Source organism: Anolis carolinensis, chromosome 3 (assembly GCF_035594765.1).
Source record: "Anolis carolinensis isolate JA03-04 chromosome 3, rAnoCar3.1.pri, whole genome shotgun sequence".
Taxonomy (NCBI): domain Eukaryota; kingdom Metazoa; phylum Chordata; class Lepidosauria; order Squamata; family Dactyloidae; genus Anolis; species Anolis carolinensis.
Genome location: NC_085843.1, coordinates 114,322,354 through 114,350,222, shown reverse-complemented (window position 1 = coordinate 114,350,222; position 27,869 = coordinate 114,322,354). Strand labels below are relative to the sequence as shown.

General features: G+C 38.4%; 1 protein-coding gene across 1 annotated transcript in view; it reads right to left on the bottom strand.

Moving 5' to 3' along the window:
• Nucleotides 1-6,165: 6,165 nt before the first annotated feature.
• LOC100552801 (interleukin-1 receptor-like 2) overlaps nucleotides 6,166-27,869 on the bottom strand; it is a 34,996-nt gene continuing 13,292 nt past the window's right edge. The window contains exons 6-12 of the mRNA XM_016995649.2: nucleotides 26,665-26,827; nucleotides 23,484-23,546; nucleotides 21,984-22,107; nucleotides 11,893-12,029; nucleotides 10,642-10,770; nucleotides 9,374-9,523; nucleotides 6,166-8,847 (exon numbers count right to left, since the gene is read on the bottom strand). Of these exons, the coding sequence (XP_016851138.2) occupies nucleotides 8,465-8,847; nucleotides 9,374-9,523; nucleotides 10,642-10,770; nucleotides 11,893-12,029; nucleotides 21,984-22,107; nucleotides 23,484-23,546; nucleotides 26,665-26,827 (1,149 nt within the window). The 3' untranslated portion in view covers nucleotides 6,166-8,464. The remainder of the gene's footprint in view (nucleotides 8,848-9,373; nucleotides 9,524-10,641; nucleotides 10,771-11,892; nucleotides 12,030-21,983; nucleotides 22,108-23,483; nucleotides 23,547-26,664; nucleotides 26,828-27,869) is intronic.

Genomic DNA, 27,869 nt, shown 5'->3' with positions numbered 1-27,869 from the left:
TTGAAATTATGCCTTCCTGAAAGTACACTAATATAAAGTTGGTTTGCAAACCAATTACTGACCTTAAACTGTTTGCTTCTTGTTGTTAACAGCCATCAAGTTGACCTTGACTTATGATTACTATCCTGGCCTTGGAGGGAGAGAAGAAGACACAGATCCATCATGTTCGGGTGCTCATGCTTTCACATTGGAAGAAATGAAGAAGACGACATAGCTCCAGCATGCTTATGCTCAGAAATGGAGTGATCCATCTACACAATCAAAAAGCTTTGCTATAGTTTCAAAGCACTGACTGATTTTTTTCTAAAATTCTCTGGTACGCTCTATTATCCAATGTATTTTGCAATATGATCCCTAGTGTGATCCTCAAGCCAGTGCTTGTGCTGGCATGTTATCACAGAAGTTATCATGCGTAATGGGACAGTCCTCCTCTCCCATCTCCTTCTAATAATAATTACAGTTTAAAAATTGTTATATATATATATATATATAAAATATATATATATATATATATATGGCTTGAGCGATCCATGAAAAAATTGATTCTAAACTCGTTTCAAAAGTAGGGGGCGCCAGCGTTTCGTTTCTGATGTCATTTCCGAATTTTGCCCCCTCAAAAATTCGAAATTAACGAAAATTCGTTATTTTCTAAATTAATTCGTTAATGGCGGACGCGGATGCGCAGTGGCCAAAAAAAAACAGCACGAGGGGAGATTTTACAGATCTCCCGCCCTCATTTTTTGAGTGATCTTCTTCAGACTTGGTACAGTGGTAGAACACATTTAACACTGATAGCTCACCAAAATTTGGAACGTTTCCCTTATCCTCTGATTTTTGGCGAATTTTCATAGCTTTTATAATAAACCATTTTTTAATAATTGCAGAAATCTGTTCCTGGTTTGAAAGTCTTATTTCCTGTTAAATTGGGTTGTCTTTACTGTGAAAGTCATTGTTCTACTTCAGAAACTTTGTTTTTGTGGCTGAAACTTTGTTAAATTGGTGTGTGTGTGATATATACTATATATATATATATATATATATATATATATATATATATATATAGTCCCTGCATATGTGTGTGTGTGTGTGTGTATATAGGTAAAGGTAAAGGTATCCCTTGACGTTAAGTTAAGTCATGTCTGACTCTGGGGGTTGGTGCTCATCTCCATTTCTAAGCCCAAGAGCCAGTGTTGTCCATAGACACCTCCAAGGTCATGTGGCCGGCATGACTACATGGAGTGCCATTACCTTCCCGCCAGAGCGGTACCTATTGATCTACTCACATTGGCATGTTTTCAAGCTGCTAGGTTGGCAGAAGCTGGAGCTAACAGTGGGCACTCACTCTGCTCCCGGGATTTGAACCTGGGACCTTTCGGTCTGCAAGTTCAGCAGCTCAGTGCTTTAACACACTTCACCATCGGGGCTCATGTATATATAATATACATACACATACACACAATGTAGAGAATATGTGGAAAGGTAGATAGATAAGTTGGGAGCCACAGCGAAGGCACCTTCCTGGGAGCAAGGTCTAATAATAATAATAATAATAATAATAATAATAATAATAATAATAATAATAAATCCCTTACAATATCCAAGATGGCTCACTGCTACAGAATCTTGGGAGGTTTAATTTGGTATGGTACCATTATTGGCAGAGAAAGCTAAGCTGTAGGAGTTGAAATCCAATCATTTATCCTCCCTATAGAATCAATTTTATATGCATTTTTAGCTACAGAAAAGCTAAAATCAGGACAGTAAAAGAACAACACCCAGAAAATGGGAATTCCAGACAGGAAACAATCAGGGCCAGCTAATACCTCCCAACAAAGGATTCCCCCAGGTAGGAAGCAGCCAGGCTTTGAAGCTGCAAGGCTATTCAATGCTAATCAAGGTGACCAATTGCAACATTCACACTTGCCTCCCACAGACAAGAGTTCTTTCTCCCACCCTGGACCTTCCACAGATATATAAACCCCACTTGCCTAGCTTCGCACAGACGTCAAAACCTCTGAGTATGTCTGCCACAGATGTGGGTGAAACGTCAGGAGAGAATGCTTCTGGCACATGGCCATAGAGCCCGGAATACATACCACAACAGTGTAATCCCGGCCATGAAAGCTTTTGACAACACAACCACAGTATCCATTCAAGTTCATGTAGCGTGGTATGGAGACCTGTATTGGGGGGAGGGAGGGTGCGAATCTGGGCCCCTGGGAGTCATAGTACTCCCTCCCTCCCTCCCCGGGAGCAGCCGAGGATGGGCCTGGCCCACACCCCCTCACATCCCGGGCCTCTTCCTCCTCACCGCCGGGCCCCGCACCAGCCTCCATCTCTGCGTGTCTCTGTCTCTCTCGGTCTCTCCATTCCCGGCTCCATCCGCCGCCTTCCCGCCTCACAGAGAGACACCAGGCCTGAGCTGAGGCGAGGCGGCGGCGGCGGCCATTTCCCCCCTCCGTCTTCCTCCTCCTCCTCGGCCTCCTTCCCCCTCGCCCCCTCCCATTGACTGAGCCCGTGACGCCCCTTTTGCTGAGGGGCAAAAGGAAAGGGCCTGAGGCTGTTAGGAATGGTGGGAGTTTGGGTGATTTGCAAAAGCTTTTTTTCCTAACGAAAAAAACGACGACATAACAAAAAACGGCCTCTCGCGGTTCGAAACCGCGATATCCAGACGTGTGGACAATCAAGGCCGTATATTGCTTCAAAAGTAACTAAAGTAACGAATTAATAACGGGTAACGGGGAAATCGAATTATTTGAGCAAGCCTAATATATATATATATATTTACCACACACACCTGCCTGCAAAACTGCAGGAGGGAAGACTTCCCTCCTCAACAGAAAGTCTGGCCGTGGGACCCCAGAGCAGCAAAATGTCGTCATTGCATGACCACTGAGGACCCATCCTGACACTTGAGTAGAAGGCAAAAACTTTGTCCTGGGAAGAGGAACTTTGTCCTTCACCTATTTAAAGAAGTTTGTGGCAGAAAAATGAAGTTCCTGGGGTGCAGCAAGTATTTTCACATTAAGTAGTACACAATAACACAGGAACAGACACTTTCAAACCAGGAACAGTATGCTATCATTACTATAATTACTCAGACCTTGTTCTATGGCCATCTGTGCAGACAGGTTTCGTGGTGTACTTGTGCCAGGGAACAACAGGATGGGTTGCCATGTTATACATGTGGTTCCTCATTGGGTATATGCTGACAACATGTGTACAGTTTAGTAAATAGCATGGCAAAAACTTAGTACTGGCTGTTGGGACATTAATGTGCCGGAGAGGAATGTAAATACCGAAAGCCAAGGTCATGCAGGTGGCTAATAGGAAAAGCCATGTATAACCTAGGAACAGCACTCATTTGTTCGATGCCACAAGTACACAACCAAATCTTTCTGGACAGATGGCCAAGCAGCCAGGCTGTAAAAATAGTCGATAATTATAAAGTTCTAGATTAAAAGTGTGTGTTCCTGTTTGATTGTGTACTGCTGACTTGGGCAGTAGTGGCCCTACCCCATGAGGTTTGTTTGTGTGGGAAATACTTCATGAAACATTTGGGGGCACAGTTTCTCTGGCACTGATTTGCATATCCCCATATCCACATCTTGCAATTTTTTTTAAAAAAAAAAGCCTCCAAAGTTTCCAGCAGAAGTCCCACAGCGGCTATCTTGGGAGCTTCTAAATCTCGGAACAAAGCAGCAAGTCTGAACAACAGAGGCAGAAATCCCAGGACTAACAGGTCTGTATGTGGACCTCTTATGAAGTCCTGGGATTTTTTGCTCCTGTTTAAAACCTGTGATATAGTGCTATCTGGAAGCGCTCTGAGTTCATGCAATACTGTTAGTGATTGTCACTGTACGTTCCCAGAATCAGTGATTGCACAAAAGCCATGGGAGAGTGGCTTAATGTAATAAAGCCCTAAGGGATATTTTTCCCAGCTCGTCCTGCATATTCTTGCTCAGAAATTTCCTAAAATGAATACAGAATTTCTACAATGAAGCATTTAGAGTGTTTCAAAATCTCTCTTTGTACAGATTCAATTCCCTTAACCCACCGAGTCTCTCCTAATATAACACAATAAGTTTTATATGTTAAAGTGGATCTTGTCTGTTAAATTTAGTCTTCAAGATGCCACACAATGTGAATGACTCAATAGACAATGACTGCATTACTAAAAATAGGGACGTTTATCTCTGGTACAAAAAAAAACCCTCTGTTTTTATTGGTTAAATCAACTCTATCTTCATTCTAGGAAATTGTAGATGGAAGATTAGCAGGAAGGGAAGAGGTCAAAAATATGCAAGTACTTACAGGCATCATTTGTTTAATTAAAGACTGTATTAAAACAAGAAAAACCAAATACTTGCACATATATGGGTCAAAATATATCCTCTGAAACATAGCCTAAAGCACTTATATTTTTCCAAGTGCTCACTACCCTGTTTCCCTCAAAATAAGACAGGGTCTTTTTATTAATTTTTGCTCCAAAAGATGCTTTAGAGCTTGTTTTCAGGGGGAGTCTTATTTTTCCAAATTGACTTTTAAAATGAACAATATCTAGGGCATGTTTTTTGAAATAGGGCTTATATTTTGAGCATCCTCAGAAATGCTGAAAAATCACGATAGGTCTTATTTATGGGGTAGGTCTTATTTTTGGGGAAACAGGGTAGGGCTGACCTTGGTTAGCTACCAAAATCAAATGAGATCTGATGCCATTAGAGTATTTAGGCCACTAAATACTAAGATCCCTAATATTTTATTGGTGTATGCTTTCAAGTCATTTTTGACTTATAGCAACCCTAAAGCAAACCCATATGGTTTTCTAAGGCTGAGAGTGTGTGACTCTCAAGGTCAGCTGGTGGGTTTCCCAGCGAGATGGAGATACAAAAATGGACTTTTGACTGTATGTATATATTTCCATCCATTCATTACAAGAGAGAATACAAGTAAATAAAAGTAAGATGAATTGTTAGTTAGTCCAACAAGTATTTTTTTAAAAACTATTGTGAATGAAATGTCAATCAGAACCCTGAAGAAAAACAATAATGTTGTTGACAGATCTTTACCAACTATGTTGGGATGCAGCCAGTTAAAAGTTACTATCGGATTGTTAGTTCACTAAAAATGTATAATTTGTATTCACATGTAAAGGTTTTTTTACAAGTAAATATTCATGGAAAATATAAACTATTTTACATTTCATAAAAAATAGGATACAAACATTACAAATAAATATTTTGTGTCCCCTTAACAACTACTAAATTTACCCTCGAACAAGCTAATGTGGACTCATTCATCTCATCAGATGCATGAAATGTTGAAATATGTCAGTTGTGCAAGTCTGTGTGCATAAACCAATGCTTATGAAAAAATATATAAACAGTAAAGCCAGATGAAAATACAAACAGTGACAACTGCATTAAGTGGTGGTGGTACATAAAATTAAATATACTGACTCTTTAAAGACATTTCTGTGCAAATTTAAACAAAAAGTTAAAGGGGAATTATATTTGTAGTAACTGCAAGCATTAGAAAAAGTGGACAGTGTGCATCATCCATATCAGTCAAAAAACATGGAGAGATAAAGGTAATCACTGATGAATATGGACTTCAAATGATTTCAGCCATATCATTCTAATGGAAGCAAAACAAAAGAAACAAATGCAAGTCTGAACACAAGGACAAAGAAATATGAGGGTTATCCAGAAAGTACATTACGTTTTGGAATTAAAAATGAACAAAGTATAGGAGAAAACTACCATATGCAGTTGAAAGCCACACTCAAATACCACATCTCACATAGTCGCCATTCAAATCTAGGCACTTACCATAGCGATGAAGGAGCTTTGCAACTCCTCCCCCACTAAATTCTGCCACTTGCTTCCTCAACCACTTGTTTCCAACAAAGGAGGCGTGGCTGGCAACGCAGCGTTTTGGCAATGCTGCGCAGCTGCGAGAAGGGGTGACCAGCTGGTTGAGGACACAAGCAGCAGAATTTAGTGGGGGAGGAGTTGCACTGTAAATAAATAAATAAATAAAGCTCCAACACTTTGGTAAGTGCCTAGATTTCAATGGTGACTACGTGAGATGTGGTATTTGGGTGTGGCTTTCAACTGCATATGGTAGTTTTCTCCTATACTTTGTTCATTTTTAATTCCAAAACGTAATGTACTTTCTGGATAGCCCTCATACTTTCCAGCCAAAAACTAACATTACCAGAAGCAGACTTTGAATATCTTTGGTTGTGTCAATCTTGAACATAGAAAATAAGTTTAATTCAAAATTCTTGATGCAATTACCCATTACTTTCTGGATAGCCCTCATACTTTCCAGCCAAAAACTAACATTACCAGAAGCAGACTTTGAATATCTTTGGTTGTGTCAATCTTGAACATAGAAAATAAGTTTAATTCAAAATTCTTGATGCAATTACCCATTTCATAGAGCATTTTGTCTCAGAAATTCTCATTTCTGCAAGGCTTGAAGTATGTTTTGTATGTATCACCCCTGTATCTTCAGGACTTGTACACACAGCTTCATTTATTCATTTCCAACAAAATATGACCAATTTACGCATTTTCTAGGTCCTCCAGCATGATCTATGATATTCTTGGAATGGAGGTCCTTCGTTTCAAACAGGTTTGCTATTATCTCCAGTTTCGTATATGCACATGACCTTCTGGAAAGTATTCCCAGCAGATACAGGGGATTGTATTATACAGTAGAGTCTCACTTATCCAACACTCGCTTATCCAACGTTCTGGATTATCCAACGCATTTTTGTAGTCAATGTTTTCAATATATTGTGATATTTTGGTGCTAAATTCATAAATACAGTAATTACTACATAGCATTACTGTGTATTGAACTACTTTTTCTGTCAAATTTGTTGTATAACATGATGTTTTGGTGTTTAATTTGTAAAATCATAATGTAATTTGATGTTTAATAGGCTTTTCCTTAATCCCTCCTTATTATCCAATATATTCGCTTATCCAATGTTCTGCTGGCCTGTTTATGTTGGATAAGTGAGACTCTACTGTATTTTAAAATTCTGAATAGCAAACAATGATGTATAACAGAAACTATACACAAATGTTCTTCAGTAATGGAAAAACATGTAAAATAGGTACATTAAAAAAGTGTTACAAAAACAGTTTATGATAAGTATATACCAAAATCCATGCAAGAAAAATGGCTAACATTTCGAAGTATTTACTTGACTCCAATGAATATCTTTTCTGGTTAAATTATGTAACCAAAATTAGAGAGTACTTATTAGATTCAATGGCACATTGGAATAGCTTACATAAAATAGTTGAAGGGCCAGTTAGGAATCACACGAGAATGGTGACCTTGGCCTGATGGAGAGGAATGTCTTCTGCTTGCCTGTTGGCTGTTGCCTGCTTCCCTGAAGCATTATCGGGCCCGCTTTCTTTCACACACCATCCCAGAGCCCCTCTGACAGGCCGAGACTGGTGAACTCGCCAGTTTGAAGCAGGTCCCAACTGATCCCATCACCAGCCTTCGCCTGATGTGGGGAAGTGAATTCCCCTTGCCTAGAGTGTGTATAGAAGAGCAAATACTTTTTTGTTTTTGTTTCTGGGTTTTGAAAATTGAGCGGTGCATACGATTGAATGGTGCGTCAGACTTGAGTAAATATGGTACTGGCAACATTGTATGAAACATCAGAGGATTTGCAATAGGATTTGGAGAAATAAGTCATGATGTTTTCACATTCCCACCTATGGTACAGGTGCAACATTCCCCTCTAAAGGGAACATTTTGCATCAGGGGTTGGCAATCTTCAGATGCAGCAGACACTATAATACCTATAAATCCCAGGCACTACAGCCAATGGTCAGGTATGAAGAGTGCATTTTCACTGTAGAATTAATGAAGTTTGACACCACTTTAACTGCCATGGCCCAATGCTGTGGAATTATGAGAGTTGGGATTTTACAGGGTCATTGGGCTTCTCTGTCAAAGAGTGCTGGTGCCTCCCAAAACTACAAGTCCCATTGGGTCATTGCAACTGCAGTGGTTCCAGGCTGCATTAATTCTAGTGTAGTAGATGGATCCTAAGGGACTTAACTAAACTTCCAAAGCACATCAGGTTGCCTATCCCCGCTTTATATAAACCTCCAATTCTTTTGTCAGGCTTTCTTTTGACAGGAGTGAGGAAGTGAGACAGGTTTCAACAACCTTTGTTGAACAAGCTACCAGCACGACCACAACAGATGTTACAGATATGTGTCTGTAACTGAGCCAAGCATGCATTTCTCTCTTGCAAAAGAGGAGAAACTGGCGACATCATTACTCCTGAATTATATGTACGGGACTTTGAAAGAATGAGTTCTTACTCTCCTGTTGCAGTAAACAAAATAACATACCCAAACATAAATCCAGTAAGCATTATTTAAAACAAACTTTTGAAAGCTGTAATAAACAGAGGTGGAAGTCATGTTCTTGTTGGTTCACAAGCACTGAATGTTATTGGGACCAAAGGCAGTTCGGGGGAATTTGGATGTTCAGGTGGCATTCGATACCTGACCCTTTTCCAGAACCTGTTGTTTGCAGAATGAGAGCTTTTCTTTGTAAGGTCTCCTTTCCATCTGATAGCCCCCTGTTTTTGCTTGATGTATCTGATGGATTCTGGCATGTGACTGTAATCTTTTATTTTAGCCATTTCAATCAGGATGACTTTAATTCCATCAGGAACAAGTGCCCGGTACACAGCTATGTGTTGCTCAGCAGCCTCGTCCAGGCTAGGCAGCTCTGGTAGCAAAATAATGATCAGCCTTCTGCTTTGCCGGATGGCTTCATCAACAACACTGACTAAAGCTGTAAGTTGCAAAGAGAGAGAGTTTTCAACCATTTTAAAAATAATAAATAGGTGCCTGCAAATAATCTATTTTTGGCAGCATGCAACACTGTGGTAATGGTAACTTGTGTCAAGAGAATGGAAAAATCACAAAAAATATATACATATTTTAGTGGAGAACTGCATAAGGGGAGATTTTCATCTCCATGCTCCCTTTTACAGATACACTGGCACGGTACTATTTCTGGCTACCATTTTCCCCATTTTCAGTTACTTATACTCCTTTTGATGGAGCTTGTTGGATGTGTGTAAATGAAGCTGTAAGCAGTTTTGGGCAGCTGCAAGCCATCTGGGGACAAAACATTTTCCCCAAAATTGGCTGGGATTGGTTTTGCTCAGAAGGTTTGAGGACATCTGTAGAGGGATCTCAGAAATTGCATAAATCGGGTTAGAGGTTTTAAGAATTCATTATATTGGCTATTAAAATTCCCTACACTTGGCATTTAGATGACTTTTATTGTAATTATGTCACATGTCACATTTTACCTTTTCCTGGTAAATCATCCCTGCCAGGTATGAATAGATTGTATCCACACTGCTTCTCCAACACGTCAGGAAGCACTTTCAAGGCAAAGCAATCTTGAGTATTGGTTTTTGGGTACAAAACATATGCATCATAGATCTTCCCATCTAAAACTGAACACCAAACACCAAGCTGACTTGCAAAAATAAACAATACCAGTTTTATGCATTCTCTTTAATTTAATATCAATGTATATTTGTTGTTGTGGGACGTCAAGTCAACCCTGAATCATGATGACCCAATCCTAGAGTTTTCTTAGTTAGATTTGTTCAGGGGGATGCTGCTATTGCCTTCCTCTATGTCTGTGTGAGTGTAACCTGCCCATGGTGACCCAATGGGTTTTCATGGTTGAGTGGATGTTTGAACCCTTGTCTCCAAGAGTTCTTGTCCAAAGCTTTAACCACTACACCACATTGACTACACCATCAATACTACATTTGGTGATGTAATATTCTCTTACTGAGGCCTTACATTCTAGGAGCAGCATCAGAGATAGGCTTCTTAGAAAAAATGGTAAACTTGAGACTTGTGGTAAAGTGGAAAATTAGTGAAGGTAGGAGAAATATTCCCACTTCTTCCTGCTTTTCCTGAATGTCCTACCCTGCTATTTCCATATGTAAGTCCTCCAAGATAAATGGATCAACAAAAAGTTGTGAGTCAAATGTATATAAATTCATAGGATACACTGCACCTTATGCAAGAATTGATCACTGCCCAACAAGGTTGAGCTGGGCGCTGATCTGTCACACACAAAGAAATTGATTCTACAAAGCAGTCCATGGTTCAAAAAGTTTGGGAACTACTTCTCTATTGGAACTCCTCAGGTAGCAAACTATTTTGAGGCATCCTTGAGTAATATGATTCTAGCGTTCTTGTGGTTCCTTCCCATAAGTCTCCTGTCATATGTATAGTACAAAAATGCAGAACAAATTTGGCCTGAATCCTGTCATTCCCAACTTAAAGGTAAATCCCACTGATTTAATAGTTTTGCTCTCTTCAGGACCTTCAGCGGAATAGGATTCAATCATGAACAATAAATATGTAAAAGTCAGCAACAAAGGAGGACAGTTACTGCAATACCATATCTGGCTTCACATCTCAGCAGCTAATTATCTTGCCATCTGCAAACACTGCTCATCTATTAGGTGTGGCATATTTTTATTTGCCCTGGACACATATATGGCATTCATTTCACTTTTGCAGCATGATGGAGTTAACAGTATAGCATTACCTTTTTTGTGAAAAAAAGGGCGGCATAACTTTCGATACCAAAGTACAATTTCAGTCTTGAATAACAGGCAGATTATTACTGGAATAAGTATTAACAATACCAGTGCAGCAAGTCCTGTAAGATTTCTGGCTGCATTTGAAAATTTAAAAAAACACAGTATTAGAAGTGACATCATACCCAGACAAATAGGTATAAATGAACCTGTTGTATTAAGATTAGCATCTAGAAATCACCATGCAACTTCTCAAAGGGACAATGATTCATAGGATGTTGTCCTGGCATTTCAAGTGGAATCATATTGTTACAATTGTGTATTATGAAAATGCTCCTGGACTAGATTTGAAAAAGGAGACTAGGCCCTTTTAAACTACATAGCTAGAGCAGTATGATTCTGCTTTAAGTGCCATTGCTGTATCCTATGAAATCCTGGGATTTGTAATTTGGTGATAAGTGGGTAAGTACATCTCACTTAAATGTAAGTCTGAGGATTCCATAGGCTGGAGCCATGGAAATCAAACATGAATAATAGCACTATAACTGTGTTGTCTGATAGTGTCATGTGCAAGACAACTATGGGAACATATCACGTAAAGTTATGTATTTTCTTTATTAATTTTGCAGGCATGAATGTGGTACTTCTAACATATTCAAGGCTGGTGAAACAGCGGACAACAGTTCTATCTACATCCTCTTTATGCAGTACAACAAAACTAATCTCTTAAGGAAACTCTGCCCTCTTCTGCATGAAGATGCCTTTGAAATACATCTTCATATTTCAAAACAGATCGTGAAAGACTGTTCCTTTGTCAAAACTGAAAGTACATGTACAGATTTGTCAGACTGTTTCCCCAGATAGCAGCCATAATTCGCTTTAAAAGATGTTTGATTCTTAGATACTATTGAAGATTTTTTTTTTCAATTATCTCCCCCAAAACTGAGTCTGGAAATCCAGTGTGGCTACTAAAAAAATAGCAATGTTCTAAAAATATGCCATATTCCTAAGAAACACAGACATGGTTAAACTATGATTGAAAATTATCCACATATTGGAAAGATGGATACAACAACGCATGTTTCTATATTAACTTGCACAGGATCACTCTGTTTCCTACTGTGTAGAATATTGCAGATACTATACTGGAAATATACCATTTTCTAATTTCTTTGTAAGTTGGTATCTTTTCCTTTTTCCTCACCAGTTTGTAGCCTTCACAATCATACATTTCTATTCATAGATATTAGATTACTTACTTGGACGATGTATTGAGATGTATGCAGCAGTTTGACCAGCTCTGCAAACAAACCGCTGGCCATAATCTTCATTCTGCAACTTTGTAATGGTCAGAGGCACCACGGAAAGCAGTCCTCCTTCAATTTCATGGTCTTCTCTGTCCCCCAAAAGTAGCAAAAAAACACATGTTGAAAATGTGCACTAAAGGGGCTTGTTTTGAGGAAAAAGTTGTGCTGGGTACAAAATTACAGCCCAGAATGAGTTGCTATCCCTTTCTGAGCTGATGCAGATATGTAGGAAACACTGACAGAACATTCTCATGCAAGTGTGCTATCTGAGATTTTATATGCTATCCAAAGAATGTTCACCTGGTGAACTGTTTAGTGTGTGTAGTTATGGACTAGAACTTTGCTTATATTTCAAGAAAACTTACATATTTCAACAACACTTTGGGCAGTTCACACCAATTGAAGCTAATTATAAAATATAATAAAATTCCCAAACAGCAGCAATTTAATCAAAAAAGACAGATGCCATGTTTTAAACATTATATTAAAACCACAAATCAAATGCCTATCAAAATGTCTTAAGCATACTGTAAAATATTGCCAAGGAATACAGTTCTTTATACATATTTATGGTTCTGACTTTTGCGAATTTGATTATTCACAAATTTGATTTGGAATATTCTCTCTGAGCATCTAGAGAGACCTAGAGATTTCTAGACAACACCTCTAGGAATCTCTAGATCCTGCAGTGCAATTCTGTGTTCAGTTTCCAGCAGATACATACAATCATACTGGAAAACTTAGACATTCCTGGAGAGGTGTTCTCTCTGGTTAAAAAAACAGCCAATTTCTTTATTTGCAGCTTTTCACTTTCATGGGTGTCTTGTGCCCCTAACACTAGTATGAATGAATAAATGAATTTTTATTGTACCAACCATAGGCCATGACATCAAATAATATACAACCTTTTAAAGTATAATAAGCACTTTCCAATATAAACATTTAAACTTATTCTATATACTGGCTCTTTAAAATTACAGTAGCAGTGATGTGATAACAATAACAATGTCTGATTTGTATCATCCCAAAATATCTGTGGTGGAGGCTCCTTCTTTGGAGGCTTTTAAGCAGAGGCTGGATGGCCATCTGTCGGGGGTGCTTTGAATGCAATTTCCTACTTCTTGGCAGGGGGTTGGACTGGATGGCCCATGAGGTCTCTTCCAACTCTACTATTCTATGATTCTATGATTCTGTCTCCATTTCCATTTCTAGCCTCCTCTGTGGACTTTACTAATTATTTATTTGTTTTATTTACATCATTTCTATCCCGCCTTTCTCATCTGAGGGGACTCTAGGTGGCTTACAGATCTGGCAAGATTAAATGCCAATAAAACAACAATACAGTAGAGTAAAAACATCAAGCAATAAAAACAATTAGGCATTAAAACACATGAAACAATATACAAAACTTAAGACATATAAAGTGCATAAATCCATTCATCCAAAAACCTTACATATAATCTGTTAACCAGGCCATGTCGAAGCCGTGAAATTAATTTGTTGAATGTTTGTACACATAACCAGGTCTTTAGCTTCTTTCTAAAGCTCAGAAGGATGGAGCCTGCTGGATGTCATTGGGGAGGGAGTTCCACAGCCGAAAAGCCACCACTGAGAAGGCCCTGTCTCTCATCCCCACCAGTCACACTTGCAAGACAGGTGGGACCGAGAGCAGGGCCTCCCCAGATGATCTTAAAGTTCTAGTAGGCTTACAGGAGGACCTACGGTCGAACAGGTAAGTTGGACCAGAACCATTTAGGGCTTTATAGGTCAAAACCAGCACTTTGAATTGGGTGCGGTAGCATATTGGCAGTCAGTGGAGCTGATGCAACAGAGGAGTAGTATGCTTCCTGTATGCTGTTCCAGTTATAAGTCTGGCGTTGTACTAGTTGGAGCTTCCAGGCCGACTTCAGAGGCAACCCCACATAAAGCGTGTTGCAGTAATCCAAGCAGGATGTAACAAGAACATGGACCACTGTGGCCAAGTCAGACTTCCCAAGATATGGGCGCAACTGGCGCACAAGTTTTAGTCACTGCCAAGACCTGAGGTTCCAGGCTCAGAGAGAGTCCAGGAGAACATCCAAGCTGCGAACCTGTGTCTTCAGGGACAATGTAACCCCATCCAACACAGGCTGTAACCCTATGCCCTGTTCGGCCTTGCGACTGACCAGGAGGACCTCTGCCTTGTCTGGATGCAATTTCAATTTTGTTCGCCCTCATCCAGACTGCCACAGCTGCCAAGCACCGGTTCAGGATCTGAACAACCTCCTTAGTAGCAGATGGGAAGGAGTGACAGAGTTGGACATCATCTGCATACAGATGACACCGTACTCTGAAATTTCAGATGATCTCTCCCAGTGGCTTCATGTATATGTTAAGTAACGTGGGGGACAGTATCAAGCCCTGCAGGACCCCACAAGACAATGGTTGCGGGCTATGACTGCAAATGTTTTTTTTAATAATCCGCTAACAAGTCACAGATAACTTCTTACTGTCACCCTCCCAGAAGATTGTTTCTAGGGTCATTATACAAAGGGCAATGTAACAGATAGTCTATATATATAAAAGAGTGATGGCGTCACGGCTATTCACAAAACAACAAAAGTACAGGCCCCCCAACCTCAAAATTTGACAACACAACCCATCATCCACACCTCAAGGTTGATACAACAAAAAGAAAAGAAAAATAAAGTCCTAATTAGAGAGAGAGGAATAATAGTTTTTATCCAATTGCTGCCAGTTTGAAGGCTAAGCTCCACCCACTTGGTCTCCTAGCAACCCAATAAAAAATAATAAAAAACACTAAAAAAAATTTAAAAACACTAAAAAATCAATACAATAAAATACCATAATAACAAAAAAAATAACTAAAAATTATACAAGAAAATAATAAAATATAATGAATAAAAAGATAACTTATAATAAAATTAATTAAAAAATACAAATATCGTCAAATAAAAATTACACAACAATTTTTAACCAATACCACCACCACTTTGCCACAGCAACGCGTGGCCGGGCACAGCTAGTATCTATATATATAAAAGAGTGATGGCATCAGAGCAGCGGACAAAACAACAAAACTACAGGCCCCCCAACCTCGAAATTTGACAACACAACCCATCATTCACGGCTCTAGGTTGATACAACAAAAAGAAAAGAAAAATAAAGTCCTAATTACAGGGAGAGGAATAATAGTTTTTATCCAATTGCTGCCAGTTTGAAGGCTAAGCTCCGCCCACTTGGTCTCCTAGCAACCTACTCAGCCCAGGGGACAGGCACAGTTAGGCCTCACTTAGGCCTGTTCCACAGATTATCAGAGTTTAACTGGATTAGATGGCAGTATAGACTCAAGGCCCTTCCACACAGCTATATAACCCATTTAGAATCTTATCTCCTTTGAACTGGATTATCTTGAGTCCACACTGCAGTATAATCCACTTCAGTGTGCATACTAAACATAAAGACAACCATACAACAGACATTCAATACCACCATTACCTCAACAATTTCTCACCAACACCACCAGACTTCGCCACAGCAACGCGTGGCCGGGCACAGCTAGTGTATATATATATATACACACATACACACAAATATATACACACACATACACACATACATATACACACACATATATATACATGAACATACACACATACATATAGACATATAGACATGCACACACATATACACACATACACACATACATATACACACACATATATACACATGTACATGAACACATATATACACATATATACATACACACATGCATATACATACATACATACAGACACATATACATGCACACACATATATATGCAGGCACATATATACACACACACATACATACATACACACATGCATATACACACATACATATACACACACATATACACACGTACATACACACATATACACATATATACACACATATATACATATACACACATGCATATACACACGTACATACACACACATATACATATACACATATATATACACACATATATACATACACACATGCATATACACACATACACACATACATACACACACATATACATATACACATATATATACATACACACATGCATATACACACATACACACATTCATATACACACACATATACACACGTACATACACACATATATACATATATACACATATATACACACACACATGCATATACACACATATATACACATATACACATATACACATACACACATACATACACATATACATACACAAATGCACATAAACACATATATACACATGTACATACACACGTACATACAGACACATATACATGCACACACATATACATGCAGACACATATATACACACACATACACATACACATATTCATACACACACATACACACATGCATATACACACATATATACACATATACACATATACATATACACATACACACATACACATATACATACACAAATGCATATAAACACATATATACACATGTACATACACACGTACATACATGCACACACATATACATGCAGACACATATATACACACACATATACATACACATATTCATACACACATATACACACATATATACACACATAAACATACACACATGCATATGCACACATACATATACACACACATATATACACATGTACATACACACGTACATACATGCACACACATATACATGCAGACACATATATACACACACATATACATACACATATTCATACACACATATACACACATATATACACACATAAACATACACACATGCATATGCACACATACATATACACACACATATATACACATGTACATACACACATATACATACATACATATACATGCATATACACCCATATATACATATATATATATACATATATAAATACACACATATATATACACATATACCCACATATAGACACACACATATATATAGACAAACACATACCTATACACAGTATGTACGTGTCTGTGTATCTATACTATAATATATGTGTGTATAATCATACAATAACAATCATAGAATAATAGAGTTGGAAGGGACCCTTAAAGGCCATCTGGTCCAACCCCCTTCTGCCTTCATGCAGGAAAAGCACAATCAAAGCCCCCCCGACAGATGTCCATCCGTCGACAATAATAATTCAATACTAAGAAATAATAAAAGAGTTGGAAGAGACCACATGGACCATAATAATAATAATAGAGTTGGAAGGGATCCCCAAAGACCATCCAGTCCAACCCCCTGCCTTCATGCAGGAAAAGCACAATCAAAGCACCCCCGACAGATGTCCATCTGGCCACAATAATAATAAATCAATCATAATAACAATGATAACAATAATAATAGAGTTGGAAGAAACCTCTATAAAGCCATGCAGTCCAATCCCCCTCTGCCATTATGCAGGAAAAGCACAATCAAAGCACTCCTGACAGAGGGCTAGCCGGCCACAATAATAATACATTAATAGCAATAGCAATAATAACAATAACAATAATAATAGAGTTGGAAGAGACCCCATGGGCCATCTAGTCCCGCTGTCTTCTGCCATGCAGGAAAAGCACAGTCAAAGCACCCTGACAGATGGTCATCCAGCCTCAATAATATTAACAACAATGATAATAAAAATAGAAATAATAAGAAAATATATTGTATTTTATTATATTATTATATTATAATAATAAAGCAGGCTCTACGTTAGTCTTAAAATCTATTGTTATTATATATTGTATTTTATTATATTATTATAATAATAAAGCAGGCTCTAAATTATTCTTAAAATCTATTATTATTGTTATTATTGTATGTAATGATTATACGCAATTATGAATATATTGTATTTTATTCTATTAAGCAGGCTCTAAATTAATCTTAAAATCTATTACTATTGTTATTATTATATGTAATTATGTATAGTATTTTATTATATTATAATATAATAATAAAGCAGGCTCTACATTAGTCTTAAAATCTATTATTATTATTATATGTAATTATGTATATATTGTATTTTAGTATATTATTATAACAATAAAGCAGGCTCTACGTTAGTCTTAAAGTATTATTGTTATTATTGTATGTAATGATTATATGTAATTGTGTATATATTATATTTTATTATATTAAGAAGGCTCTAAATTAATCTTAAAATCTATTATTATTGTTATTATTGTATGTAATTGTGTATATATTGTATTTTATTCTATTAAGCAGGCTCTAAGTTAATCTTAAAATCCATTATTATTGTTATAAGAAAATAATATTACGAGTTGGAAGAGACCACATGGGCCATCCAGTCCAACCCTCTTCTGCCTTCATGCAGGAAAAGCACAATCAAAGCACCCCTGACAGATGGCCATTCAGCCTCAATTTATAATAATAAAATAACAATAACAATAACAACAATAATAATATTGGAAGAGACCACATGGGCCATCCAGTCCAACCCCCTTCTGCCTTCATGCAGGAAAAGCACAATCAAATCACCCACGACAGGTGGCCATCCAGACTCAATAATATTAATAGTATTAATTATTAATAGTAATAATAAATCAATAATAACAGCAATAACAATGGTAATAATAATAATAATAATAGAGTTGGACCACATCAGCCATCCAGTCCAACTCCCTTCTGCCTTCATGCAGGAAAAGCACAATCAAATCACCCACGACAGGTGGCCATCCAGACTTAATAATATTAATAGAATTATTAATAGTAATAATAAATCAATAATAACAGCAATAACAATGGTAATAATAATAATAATAATAATAATAATAATAATAATAATAATAATAATAATAGAGTTGGACCACATCAGCCATCCAGTCCAACTCCCTTCTGCCTTCACGCAGGAAAAGCACAATCAAAGCACCCCTGACAGATGCCCATCCAGCCTCTATAATAATAAATCAATCATTTATTTTTATTTATTTATTTACTACATTTATATGCCACCCTTCTCACCCCAAAGGGGACTCAAGAGCGACTTACAAATTCCATTCACTTACAATACATTATATTATTGGCATAGTACAGTACTAGCATTAAATTACTATATTGTACTATATCATTACATTGTAATATTATTAGTAATATTACACTTAATATATAGTATATAACTAATATTATTAAATTGTCTTACTATCAGTATTATATCGTAATACATTATAATATTATCAATAATAATAATAATAATAATAATAATAATAATAATAATAATAATAGATGGAAGAGACCCCATGGGCCATCCAGTCCAACCCCCTCCTGCCTTCATGCAGGAAAAGCACAATTAAAGCACCCCCAAGAGATGATCACCCATCCTCAATAATAGTAAATCAACAACAACAACAACAACAACAACAACAATAATAATAATAATAATTTAGTTGGAAGAGACCTCAACGGCTATCCAGTCTAACTCCTGTCTCCGTTCTTGCAGGAAAAGCACAATCAAAACATCCCCGACAGATGGCCACCCAGCCTCCATTTAAAAGCATCCTCTGGGCTCAGAGGCAGAGAGTTCCACTGCTCAACAGCTCTTCTCACACTCAGGAAAGTTCTTCCTAAAGTTCAGGTGGAATCTCCTTCCCTGTACTTTAATATAACGTGTGTGTCTATCTATATATATAAAAGAGTGATGGCATCACGGCAGCGGACAAAACAACAAAAGTAAACACCCCACAACCTCGAAAATTGACATCACAACCCCTCATCCATGCCTCTAGGTTGATACAACAAAAAGAAAAGAAAAATAAAGTCCTAATTAGAGGGAGAGGAAGAATTGTTTTTATCCAATTGCTGCCAGTTAGAAGGCTAAGCTCTGCTCACTTGGTCTCCTAGCAACCCACTCAGCCCAGGGGACCCTTGACCTTAACTACCACCAATTCCTCAATACTTTATTTCCCATACCACCATACTTCGCCACAGCAACGCGTGGCCGGGCATAGCTAGTGTATTATATCTTCTTTTCCCCCGACCCACAAATACAAAGTCATTGGGCATGAGGGATCCCTCTATATCTTCCCTCTAGCCAGTCTGACGGCATTGTTTGGAAGCGCAGGGCTGTAAATGTTTTTCTAAGGGCTACAGATGTTAAGCCTTGAAGATAATTGTTGATAATATTCATCACTCTTTAGTAGAGGGTACCAAGTAGTGAAACCCTGCTGTTTACTAGTCCGCAGGTTGTCAGATGTAAATATGGAGGGCTAACTGTATGTATAGCTAGCCTCTTCAGGAAAAAAAACAGAAAAAGGTTACATTAAAATAACCAATAATGTTGCACATTATTCTTAGTATACAATGCTTCAGGATAACTATTTTGTAAAGAATGATAAGAATAATAAAACTCTGCTGAATCCTAATTGTGTAGGTTTGTACTTACAACCATAAAGAACATTAACACATAAGGCTCTAAAAGTGGTGTTGCAAGGTTTCAGCTAGAACATGGAGTTTCTTATTGTACCAATCAGCTCTTCAGTCACTTTAAGACAATAGCAAGCATTTATAGTTAACATCTGCTGGGACTTGCCTCCTCTTAATCTATGCATTGCCTATTCATCCATCACCCTCCCTCCTCAGCACACACACACACACACACACATTTTTTTCCCCAAATGAACTGCCCAGCCCTGAAAGCTCAAAACCTTGCAAGACAGAAGGACTGGAACTTTGTAATTACAGTAGAGTCTCACTTATCCAAGTTTCTGGATTATCCAAGCCATTTTTGTAGTCAATATTTTCAATATATCGTGATGTTTTGGTGCTAAATTCGTAAATACAGTAATTACTACGTAGCATTACTGCATATTGAACTACTTTTTCTGTCAAATTTGTTGTATAGCATGATGTTTTGGTGCTTATTTGTAAAATCATAACCTAATTTGATGTTTAATAGGCTTTTCCTTAACCCCTCCTTATTATCCAAATATATTTGCTTATCCAAGCTTCTGCCAGCCTGTTTAGCTTGTATAAGTGACACTCTACTGTAAATATTTTCATGAGTTCCCAAGTATTGGCCCTTTGAACACTTATAATAATTTAAAAAATGGAAATATGCATTTTGCATTTAGTAGCGTTTCCCTATTTTGTGTATTCTGCACGAGGGCTACTTCACATTGACAACCCCACACATGCTGCTCCTTTGCAAAACCTGTTAGAGAGGAGGCAAGTAGAGTGTATCTGTGGAATGTCCAGACTGGGAGAAAGAACTCTTGTCTGTTTGAAGCAAGTGTGAATGTTGTAATTAGCAAGCTTGATTAGCACTGAGTAGCCTTGCAGCTGCAATCAGTGAGGGTATTTGCATAGAGGTAGCCTGGCTGTTGTACCTTGAGGCATCCTCTGTTTGGGAGGTGTTAACTGGTACTTGATTGTTAGCATGAATTCCCCTGTTTTCTGAGGGTTGTTCTTTATTTACTCTCTTGATTCTGGTTTTTTTAATACTAGCAGCCAGATTGTGTTCATTTTCATGGTTTCCTCCTTTTTATTGAAATCGTCCACATGCCTGTGGATTTCAGTGGCTTCTCTGTGTAGTCTGGCATGATGGTTGTCAGAGTGGTCCAGCATTTCTGTGTTCTCAAATAATATTCTGTGTCCATGTTGGTTTCTCTGCTATAGCTGACTTCTCTGGTTGAACTAGTCTGTAGTGCCTTTCGTGTTCTTTGATTTGTGTTTGGGTGCTACATTTGGTAGTCCCTATGTAGCCCAAAAATCTCACAACAACTCAGTGATTTTGGCCATAAAGGCCTTCAACAACACTGTGAACACTGCTTCAAAGTGCTATTTGCTGCTAAGAGTTCCCCATTTCTTTTTAAAAGCAGCACTTACAGATGAGTTACACAGATTTGGAATGGCTCTTGAACAATACCATGCAATTGTAAGCAATTCTATTCATGGTTGAGAAGTCTGCAGCTCCCACGAGCCTCTTGTGATAAAGTCCAAAATGATATTTTATAGGATTCATTGGATTCAATAACAAAAGAAGTCAAAGTTTGCTTGATTCATTTACATATTTAAGAAATATATACTTACTGAAAGCCTTCTTCAATTCTGTCTTTAAAAACTAAATCAACAAGAGTATTATTGACCATCCAGGAAATAGAAAAAAAGCTGCTTTTGGAATATGAGACATTGCACTCTATAAGTATGTTGGATCCTGTAAAATTGGTAGCACAAAATGGACATTAGAAACCTGTAATAAACTGTGCTTATATATCCTGCAACTATCCCACTTTGGCCAGGACAGACATAGGTTGGTTCCACACAGGGCTTTAACACGCGCCCAATCGGGTTTAAGAAACCTGATTGGGCATCGGTTAAAGACTACACACCACCACCACCCCAAAAAATCCATGCTTTATGGAGGGTATCTGGCTGCCCTGCTGGACCTTCTGGCAGGGCACCCAGACACCAAAGAAAACTTCCCAGGAAAGCCTTAAAAATTAAAAATAACTTACCCGCCGCCATTACCATGCTAGCAGAGCTTTCCTGGCATAGAGAAATGATGTGCCAGGAGAAGGGGGAGCGAGGGCAGGATCTCCAGTATTATGGGCCCTGTCTGGATAGGCCCACAGTTAACCTTGTGCCTTCCCACCTTCTCAAGGCCTTCAGACAGGCCCAAAACGCGGGACCTGACTCACTTTTACCTGAGGCGCCCAAACGATGCTTCAGGTAAAAGCCAATTAATACAGAAATGGGGTTTTCCCCAGTTTACTCCACATAAATTAAACACCTGAGTCCTGAAAAGATCCAGATCTTAAGTTAAGATTGTGGGAGTGAGTGGGGATTGAAACCCAGGAGGAAATGGGTTATTTTAACCCACTTCCTCCCAGGGTTTAGGTAAGTGCAGAAGGGCCCTCAATTGAGTTAAAATGTCACAGTTTCTTCCTCCTTCCCTTCCCACCCCACCCCACTTCTTCCTTTCTTCTTGTCTTGCTTCTACAGCACTCCTAGGTTTTTAAACAAAACAGCCTATTTGTGTGATTCTAAAATGTTTCTCAAGATTAGCAGCTGGAATAAATACAGCATGTATTTTAAAAAGTAAGCAAATGGGACAGTCCTACCAGCAATGGTAGCTGCCTTCCATTTCCAACTCTTGGAATAGAACTGTCTGTGGGGCTTATTACACCATTTTTCATTTTCTTTGTGCCAGCAAGAGATTATTTAAATTGCAATTGGTATGGTGTAGTAGTTTAAGCATTGGACTGTGACTCTATAGATCAGAGTTTGAGTCCCTAATTAGTCATGGAAACTCACATTGGTCAAATTGCACTCTCAGTCTTAGAGGAAATCAAAGGGAAATCTTGTCTGAAAAAAATCTTGCCAAGAAAAATCTTGTGATCGGATCACCTCAGGGATCATCATAAATTGGAACAGACGTAAAGGTGCATAACAACACTAATCAGATAAATTTTCCTTACTGAGATTAAAACATATTTGCAAATTGGAAGGGTTTGTTACTTATTCTACAGTACCAATTCTACAGATTTTCTAATCAATTTTTAGTATTTTTAAAAGCAACTAAAGACTTACCAAGTTCAGCTTCAATGGTATGGTTTCTAGGATGCAGAATCTCAGTTCTCTTCCTCTCAGTTTCTAAAAGTGAGATAAGTCACTGATATTTCTTTCTTTTAAAAGATCACTTATTTATGTGAATATATAGAAGAATTATGTAGGATAATGGAGATAACAAAATTTCAAAATATTTCAGATTCATAATATAAATAATAATAACTATTTATATCCTGCCACCATTCCCCCAAAAGGAATTGGGGAGGCTAATAGCAATACTGTAATTTATATAGGATTTTATAATGTCCTAAGGACATCACAAATATTATCTTAGAAATCTTAACACTAATTCTGCAAAATAGAGTCAGAATCCTTCTGGGACTTTCAGTTTTCTTAAGAGGAATTAGAATTGCACAGTTGGATAATGTCTGTATACATTAGAGAACTACCGGTACTTTTATATTGTTTCATACCAGAGTTAGCAAAGTACACAATGTGCATAGGTCTTGACGTGCCTTGGGCACTCCCATGGCCCATCTTCACAATTCCGTAAAATTTATTTTTAACACCTCTGCTATGCAGGTAGATATTTATAAAATTACAAAATCTAACTGGTCATATAAGATTCCAACGATGGTTTGTATTGCTATTGCTATGGAAATAGGAACGACAGGCTAAAAACAGTGGCTTTAAGATTAGAATTACAATCTCAATTCGAAGCAGGGCTATCTGAATGTCCTCTGGAGGTTGACCAAAGAGTCTTAATATTCCTAAAGAGAAAATTTCTCTAGCCATTTTGTAGCTCTTCCAGTACAATTCTATGATCAACTTCCAAGGAAAAATGGCCCATAGAAGCTGAGCATAGAGTCATGCTGGAAATTCTAGAAATTCCCAGAGAACTGTTCCCAGAGAACTGAAAAAAAATTCCGTTTTTTTACTCACAATTTTTCATTTTCATAGTGAATCTATTCTCCTAGCTGCCATGAATGTGGAAGGCTAACTGAACATAACTGGAAGAAATGTGTAATGTGGCTGTGTTATCTTTGCAGGGGGGAAAGCAAGGAGGAAGGCAAGAAGAGCCAGAGCATTCTGGAGTTCGGGTCAGATAGCTGAGTCTGGATCTACATTGCCATATAATGAAGTTTAGAATTGCATTATATGGTCAGCGTAGACCAAGCATGGGCAAACTTTTTTGCCTTGGGGCTGCATTGTGGGCCTGGCCAGGATAGCCGGGCCAGGAAAGATGACGGCCGGGCACACACTGGTTGGAATGGACCCAAGAGGGGGGGGGAGGCCTGAGAGAGGGCAGGACCAGGATGGGGTGGGTCATTCTCAGGTTGTCCTCCTGGCATAAGGACTGGGCTGCTCACCCCATCCTTATACCAGGAGAAAACGAGACATGCAGCAACTGCCCCGATCTTCCTCCCCAATACCTCGATCTTCAGGCTGTCCTCCTGGCATTATGCCGGGAAGAGGATGAGACTAGCAACATCCAAGAGCACTCCGGAGGACTCTCAACCTCTGCATGCCTTCCTCAACCCGTCCTCCCAGCATAAGGACAGGCCTGTTCACACCGTCCTTATGCTGGGGAGAGAGCAAGACATGCGGTGGTTGGGAGCACTCCAGAGGGCTCTCAGCTGCTGTGTGTCTTCCTCCCCATCGTTTCTGCATAAGGATGGAGCGGGCCACTGTGACTTTATGGCAAGAAGACAGGAAAAATGGGGAGGGCCTGAGATAAGCATCCAGAGGACTGCATCCGGCCCCCAGGCCTTAGTTTACCCATGCCTGGTGTAGACCCATATCATGTTGCTGCATTATCTCGGCTATTACACTGATCATACAATGCAGTTCCAAACTGCATTATATGACAGTGTAGATCCAACCAGAGTTTGTTGAGCAGAAGAATGGCTAAGTTTGCGGAAGAAGGGAAAAAGAATGGAAAAACTGTAATGAATGACCATGATTTCATTTAGTGCCAGAATAGCAATGCTGGCACTAGTTAGGCCTCCAAGGAGAGCAGAGAAATACTTCTGCTACATCCTACCATGATCATTCGGAGTGAGCTGCAATCATGATGATGATGATGATGATGATAATGATGATGATGATGATAACAACAACTTCATTCTTGTATCCCACCCCAACTCCCCGAAGGGACTCAGGGAGGCTCCCATGAGGACCAAGCCCAAAATACAACAACAAGGCATATTTCAAACATAAACATATAAAATCAAAGGCATATAAAATACAATAAAAACATACTCACAATAACCAATAGCCTTCTAGGCGCAGTGAGCATAATCAGGATTGGAGGAAAGGCAGTAAGATTTACTTATGTGAAATATCTTACAACCTCTGAGCTGGGCCAGAATAAAGTGCAATAGCTGGGTATAGGTGGAGGTGAAAGGGATAGGTGGAGGTGAATACCTTTGTATTCTTTTGTGTATGATTCACATAGCTCTAAGCAATTTGATATTTAAACGATTTCCCCCTCAAATCTATCTCCCATTTCTTTTTCTCTTGGCTCCACTCTCTTACCATTTTGCTTTCCCCTTCTCCTCTTTACCCATCCCTTTGCATCATACAGTTAAGGTAAAAAAAAAGGTTTCAACAAGAATGGGCTTATGAAATATATGACTATCTAAATGCAGATTCTATAGACTGTATTTGGCATTATTGGCTCCTGCAGGCAAAACGTGCACTCTTTCACTGATTTTTGCACACTAAAATAAGGCAAAAAGGATGCAGTGTTGTGCCGGAAACTCTAGTCAAGCCCTACCATTCTGTCCTGGCCTATGGAACTCGATGAAAGTGATGAGATAGATGGTTCAATGTACACAAACTTTGTTTCAGACACAAAATTATTTAAAATATTTTATATAAAATTATTTTCAGGCTATGTGTATAAGGTATATGAAACCTAATTTTGTGTTTAGATGGGGGCGTATATAAAAATACAGGTATTCCAAAATCTCCCTAAATCCAAAATCCTTCTAGTTCCAAGAATTTCAGATAAGAGACATTCAGCCTGTACTTTACTATGATATCAACTTAACTTTTAACTGTCCTTTTAAGTTATGTTATCAACATGTATATTAGTCATCCTGTAACTACAAAGTGAAAGATAGGCTATAAATGTAAGCAACAAATAATTATTAGAAAGAAAACAGGTGTAATGATCAAATTATAAAATGACACTTACTTAAAACAGATACCCGAATACTCCTTGAAAAGTTGTATTTATGCCTCAGATAAGTGTAGGATCCTTTGCACTGGTATTTTCCCATATCATCTTTATTGATATTATTTATTATAAGTTCAGATTCAGAGATGCGAAATCGTTCACCCCTCATTGGATTACATTCCTAAACACAAATTTATGTAATTAAACTTTGAGGCAGTAAAAAGTACATTCCACAAAATTGTTATATGATGACTATGGAAATGTGCTCATTTTAGTCACAAATCTCATAGTAATTGGCATTGGCTCTCCAGAATTTTAGAAAACAGTTTTTCCATTCTTGATCCTTTTAAGTAGATATGCCAGGATCTGAACCTGGGAGTCTCTGTAGGCAAAGCATATTCTGTGCAACTGACCTTTGTGCATGTGCCTTCTGGCTGCCTGTCAACTTATGGTGACCCCGGGAATTTCACAAGGCTAAGAATACTCAGAGGTGGTTCTGCCAGTTCCTTCTTTTGAAATATTGCCTTTGGCACCTATCGGTATATTTCAGACAGCCAATGAATACAAGGTGCTGTAGGCAACCTGAAGCCACAAACATACAGTTCAGTGAATAATGCTTTGCTTACAGATGCTCCCATATTCAGTTCCTGGCATGTCTACTGAAAAGAATCAAAAATAGAAAAGACTATTTTCTGAAATTCTGGAGAGTAAATGGCAATGAGAAAAGACAACAATGGGTTAAATGGAGTTACATTCGAATAGTATAAACATCTTCTAGCTTCAATAGATTTTTTCCTTCCAAGTTCAGAGCTCACATAAAACCCAATAAATTTCTGTTACATTACTTATTTTCACAGCTCTGCTTCCTTTATGTATTGCAAAAGACTAAGGATCTCATCAGACAGGCAGTGGAAATGTAAGACAAAGAGGAGGAAACTGTCCTCCTTCATTCTCTACTGTCTTTCCCTGTCTTCTGGTACGGCCTCCCATCCCGTGTTGTTTCCCATCCTTTTCCCACTTCCTCTTTGTGTTCTCCATTTAGAGTCAGGTAACACCCAACTCCTCTAAAGCTGCTCTGGGCTCCATTTCTCCATGCTGCTGAAACGGGGCCCTATGGTTTCCCACCAGAAATTGCCCTGCGTCATGTGATGGGCTCTGTGGGACTCTGTTTCAGCAACGTGGAGAAACTGGGAGAAGACACAGAGAAGATTGCATCTGATAAG